This window comes from Leptonychotes weddellii, chromosome 9 (assembly GCF_054177405.1).
Source record: "Leptonychotes weddellii isolate Sample4059 chromosome 9, ASM5417740v2, whole genome shotgun sequence".
Classification (NCBI taxonomy): Eukaryota; Metazoa; Chordata; class Mammalia; order Carnivora; family Phocidae; genus Leptonychotes; species Leptonychotes weddellii.
Genome location: NC_138377.1, coordinates 122,319,420 through 122,324,920, shown reverse-complemented (window position 1 = coordinate 122,324,920; position 5,501 = coordinate 122,319,420). Strand labels below are relative to the sequence as shown.

Below are 5,501 nucleotides of genomic sequence, written 5' to 3'. Positions count from 1 at the left end.
GGCCGGGCGGCGGGGGGGCCAGGGCCAGGGCCAGGGCCAGGGCCGGGCGGCGGGGGCCGGGGCCCGGCGGCGGGCGGGCCGCGGCGAGGGCGGGGCCGGCCGCGCGGGGGCGGACCTCGGCGCGCTCCCGGCCGCTCGCTGGCTGTGGGGCCGCGGCGGCTCCTCTGCCGGGTCGCGCCGGAGGACGGGCCTTCGGGCGGCGGCTCGGGCGGCCTGCGGACGGACGCGCGGGCCGAGGCGCAGGCCCCGCGCCCGCCGTCTCCCTCTCCCGCCGGGCCGGGCCCGCGCCATGGCCGCCTCGCCGGGCTCGGGCAGCGCCAACCCGCGGAAGTTCAGTGAGAAGATCGCGCTGCACACGCAGCGGCAGGCCGAGGAGACGCGGGCCTTCGAGCAGCTCATGACCGACCTCACCCTGTCGCGGGTGAGCGCCCGGGGCCGGGGCCGGGACGCGCGCGGGCGGGGGCGGCCCCAGCAGCGGGCGAGAGCCGGCGGGGCCGAGGCGGCGGCGGCGGCGCGGCCGGGGCCGCGAGGCGGAGCGGGCGCCGGGAGCGGGGCCGGCGCGGCCGCGGCCTCGGCGCTTCCCCGCTCGCCGGCCTCCCGCGCAGCCCGCGGAGGCGGGAGGGTCGCGGGGCCCGGTGCGCGGGGAGCGGGAAGGGGCCGGGCGGGGCGCGGCGGGCGGCGGCGCGAGGGCCGCCTGAGGGGGAGGGCGAACGGAGCCCCGGGAGGAAATCACAAACAGCTCGGAGGCGGGCGGTGCGGCTTCTCGTGGCTCCGCACATCCTCCGCCAGCCGGCCCTTCTGGACGGCGGGGCGAGGAGGGCCGCGGGGCCCGGGGTGGGGTGGGGGGAGTCCCGTGCACCGTGAGCCCGGGGCCCGCGCGGGCCGAGGGGGGCTGGGGGGGGTGCCGGGAAGGCATTGCGTGCCGAGTGAGGCTTTCGTCTCTCCGCGGAGGTGCCTTCTCCGTCCGCTTTACTGTGCTCAGCCCGGAGATTTAACGAGCACTGGCAAGGTGCACAGCGTCGCTGGTGACGGAGGAGGGTCCAGGAGCAGTGAGTAAGGCGCGAGCCGGGACAAACACCCGGAGGTTGGGAAACTGTTGAGTGAGGCAGTGGAGGATGGAGAGCCAAGAGGAGTGTCCGCGCAGGGCTGCGGGGAGGAGAGTCAGCGGGAGCGGGCCAGGCCTTGAGGCTCCCTAATGCTGACCTTGAAGGACCGTCGCGAGCCCGGGGGAGGATATGCAGATGCTGGGCAGGGGGCAGGCTTGAAGGGGAGCTGAGAGCGGAGTTGCACGCTGCGGGTCCCCCTCACTTAGCTGCAGACACGGTATCTTTTTTGGCCAAGTACAGTGTTTGGGAAAACGTCTTGAATCTGTTGCCAGAACTTTTTAATTGGAAGATTTTCATATAAAACCTTTCCTCTCTCTCTCTTCCTTTCTTCTTTCCTTCCTCTCTCTGTCCCCCCTTTCCCTCTCCCTCTCTCTCTCCTCCCTTCTTCCCTCCCAGGTCTCTCCCCTCCTTTTCTCCTTTTCTTGTCTTTAGATATATATTTAAAATTGGGAGACCTGGTAGCAGTCATCCTGAATTCCCGTATGACAGCTTTTGGCTGGAGCTGGGTGGTGGTCGCCCCCTCAGCTGGAGAGTGGATTCCCTAGTAGGCCACAGTTCACACCACACCCTGTCGTGAGCTCCCACACCGAAGCTAGGTGTCATTTGCCATTTATCATATTTTTGATGTCTTCTTTAAATGAAGTAAATGGGAAATGAAATATTTCTTATACACTTATATTTTTATGCTAAGAAAAAATATAGAGAGATAAAGAAGGCTGAGGATTTCTTTTATTTATTTTTTTAAAGATTTTATTTATTTGAGAGAGAAAGAGGGAGAGCACAGAGGGAGAAGCAGACTCCCTGCTCAGCAGAGAGCCTGCATGGGGCTCAATCCCAGGACCCGGAGATCATGACCTGAGCCAAAGGCAGGTGCTTAACCCACTGAGCCACCCAGGCGCCCCAACGCTGAGGATTTCAATAAATTTTTTTCCTCATGCCCTGAGTAGCTTCACTCATTTATTTATCTGCCTGATGTCCACAGGCATATACATGTGTGACCTTGCTTAGATTCAGGGATGAGCGTGATGAGCTCAAAGCATATTGAGAATGGTTGGGTGAAAGCTGAGAATTAATGCTGGGGCGTGGGTTGTTATATGTTGCTTAGCTAAAGTGTGTGTACAATACAGGCACTCTGTTTGTCCATATACCTAGAGTTAATCCAGTCTCACCCAATTCATAAACCGTCTTTAAAGCATCCCTGACAGATAAAGCCACGAGTAACGTATAGACTCTTTTAAGGCAAAATTTTTTCGCAGATCCTTTGTGTTTATTTAAACGAGTTTGGTTATGTTACTTAAATATGCTCAAACATCCACTGTGCATAGAGTCCTTTGATCATAGCTGTGTTACAACCATAACTAAAAGACATGCACAAAATAAATTCACTCGGGCGCCTGGGTGGCTCAGTTGGTTAAGCAACTGCCTTCGGCTCAGGTCATGATCCTGGAGTCCCAGGATCGAGTCCCGCATCGGGCTCCCTGCTCAGCAGGGAGTCTACTTCTCCCTCTGACCCTCCCCCCTCTCATGCTCTCTCTATCTCATTCTCTCTCTCAAATAAATAAATAAAATCTTTAAAAAAAAATAAATAAAAAATAAATTCATTCAACATTAAAAAATGCAGTAAATTCAAATTCACATCATTAATTTGATATGACATATGCTATTTTGCTGAACTCAGTTGAAACTCTCAGTATGGATATGATGCTAACCCCTATAGTTCAGGTTTTCTCGAGTTTAGCAAGGTTGATCAGGTATGCCCCATGGGGTAACTCAATTCAGCCACCACTGTTCTGTGTTCTAATTACTACAAAATTATGATGTCACTTTGCCCTAGTAGGTGGGATAGACTAGATTACGGGGAATTTTTCACTCTAGCTTCAGGGTTCAGCCTTATTAGGAAGCAGTGGGAATATTTTGAGAAGAGAATGCTAGCGGGGTTACTTAACCTGGGATGGTAAGAAGGGTTAGAAAGTAGAGGCAGGCGTGCCTGGAGAGAGGCTGTTCCTTTGTTCATTCATTAATTTGTCAGTACTGGAGTACCCACTGTGGTTAATGGGGTCTGGGGGGGGAGGGGGAGGTGAAGACATGGTGTCTTGCTTCAAAGGTCTTAGTAATTTGTTCATCAGATACTTACTGAGTCCCCAGTGTGTGCCAGAGGTTTAGGATGGACATTGGGGATTATAACAGTGAGCAAGCAAAACACAGTCTCATCGTAGATTTTAGGATTTAATGGAGAAGATATTCTTTTGACAAGTAAGGACATATTTTAATGAATATTACAAAAGGGGAAGCAGATGTAGCTCTGGAAATGAATGGTAGGGAGTCCTCACCTCTTCTAGTGGCCTAAAGGATTAGTGGGGGTAGGGAAGTCATTTGAGGGTATGAGGTTCAGCAAAGGGATAAAGAGGGTGATTTGAGTTGAGGCGTTCACAGGGATCAGATTGTAGAGACAGGAGATTTGGGACTTGATCCTAAGGACAATGGAGAGTCGTGAAGGGGTTGAAGTAGGGGAGATTTGCATTTTAAAAGGATGCCTGTAGGGGCGCCTGGGTGGCTCAGTCGTTAAGCGTCTGCCTTCGGCTCAGGTCGTGATCCCAGGGTCCTGGGATCGAGCCCCGCATCGGGCTCCCTGCTCGGCGGGAAGCCTGCTTCTCCCTCTGCCACTCCCCCTGCTTGTGTTCCCTCTCTCGCTGTGTCTCTCTCTTCAAATAAATAAATAAAATCTTTAAAAAAAAAAAAAAAAGGATGCCTGTAGCTCCAGAGTGGTGGATAGAGCTGAGGGGAAGGTGGCAGAGAAGCCGGAGGGAGGTCGAGATAGTGGTCCAGGAGATGTGATGATGGCCTTGACACTGGGGTGGTAGCAGATCAATACTTAGGAGCTAGAAATGACCAAACTTGGTGAATGCGTGATGCCCGGCTTTCAGACTTGAGCCATTTCAAGGTATCCTCCATTAAGAGGGGGAACACTGGTGGGAGCAGCGGGGGGAGCAGATGCCTCAGTGTCAGGAGACCGTGGGGCACTGAGGTAGAGATGGTCCAGCAGGCCATTGTTTATATGGCCCTGAAGCCATATACGGATCTCCAAATAAGGAGGCAAGTCTAGACTAGTGATAGAAATGTGGGAACCTTTGGTGTGTAGTTGCGCTGCCCAAGCAGAATTCCTAGAACACATCTTGCACATTGCTGACCTGGATTCTAATTTGGTCCTTGTGGGGGTGTAGGGTGTGTGTGTACCTGGATGCTTTTTTTTTTTTTAATTAGGACCAATGGTGAATATTGGGATTTTATATTAAAGTTTGGATTCTGGCTTCTTTTGAAAAATAAAATCATCTAACAACACTCACTACATTTCTGCATGACAGCAGTTGCTGGGAGCTCCCATAGTGGCTTCCCCATTGGAAAGTGCATGTATGTGTTCAGTTTGCCACAGTCCCCAGCGCTCCCTGTGGTGTTCCTCACAAGGATTCCAGCTACTTCACTTACTTCTCTTCCGCACTTGGCACCTGCAGACATTTGAGTTTGTGAGCCCTGCTATAGAGTGAAATGTGGAGAGGACCAAGAGAAGCCCAGGGAGCCCCACCATGTAAAGGGGAGGTAGAGGAAGGGAGCCAGCAAAAAAGACCAAAGAGCAACCAGAGAGGGAAAGGAGAGCATGTCAAGCAGCCAAGCCCAGTGCTGTTGACTCGGTCTGACATGATCAGGACGTGTCCTTTGGTTTAGTCAAGTGAGGCCATTGGTATTCTGGGTGAGAGCCCCTGTGTTCACAGTGAGGTGGTTGGAATGGAGGTTGTGAGGTATCCAGGACCAAATGGAAGGAAAGAGAGACTGGATTGGGAGCTTGTTCCAGAAGTTCAACTTTGAAGGACAACTTGTAGTTTTGAGAAACCACAGGGTAAACACGGCACATCAGCCTGGAGTGTTAATTTAGCTTGAATATTTGGGGAGAATCATTTTATATCATTTTATATTAAAACAAACAAATATTAGATGTGTTCTGTAGCAGTGAGGAGAGGAGAGAGGAGTGGGAGTGGGAGCGTCTGCCTTCGGCTCAGGTCATGATCTCGGGGTCCTGGGATCGAGTCCCACGTCGGGCTCCTTGTTCAGCTGGGAATCTGCTTCTCCCTCTGACCCTCCCCCCTCTCATGTGCTCTCTCTCATTCTCTCTCTCTCAAATAAATAAAATCTTTAAAAAAAAAAAAGATTTTATTTGAGAGAGAGCATGTGACTTGGGGCGGAGGCGGGGGTGGTGCAGAGAGAGAGGGAGAAGCAGCTCCCCGCTGAGCAGGGAGCCCGATGCGGGACTCGATCCCAGGACCCCAGGATCATGACCTGAGCCGAAGGGAGCCGCTCAACTAACTGAGCCACCCACTTACCTGGACGCATAGCGGGTCATAG

General features: G+C 53.6%; 1 protein-coding gene across 6 annotated transcripts in view; it reads left to right on the top strand.

Annotated features, from left to right (window-relative positions):
- Positions 1-152: 152 nt before the first annotated feature.
- CRTC3 (CREB regulated transcription coactivator 3) overlaps positions 153-5,501 on the top strand; it is a 99,242-nt gene continuing 93,893 nt past the window's right edge. For 4 of the 6 annotated variants that reach the window (XM_081831718.1, XM_081831719.1, XM_081831715.1 and 1 more), the window contains exon 1: positions 153-421. In XM_081831718.1, the coding sequence (XP_081687844.1) occupies positions 290-421 (132 nt within the window). In that variant the 5' untranslated portion in view covers positions 153-289. The remainder of the gene's footprint in view (positions 422-5,501) is intronic. The other 2 variants (XM_081831717.1, XM_081831716.1) reach the window with 2 other exon arrangements.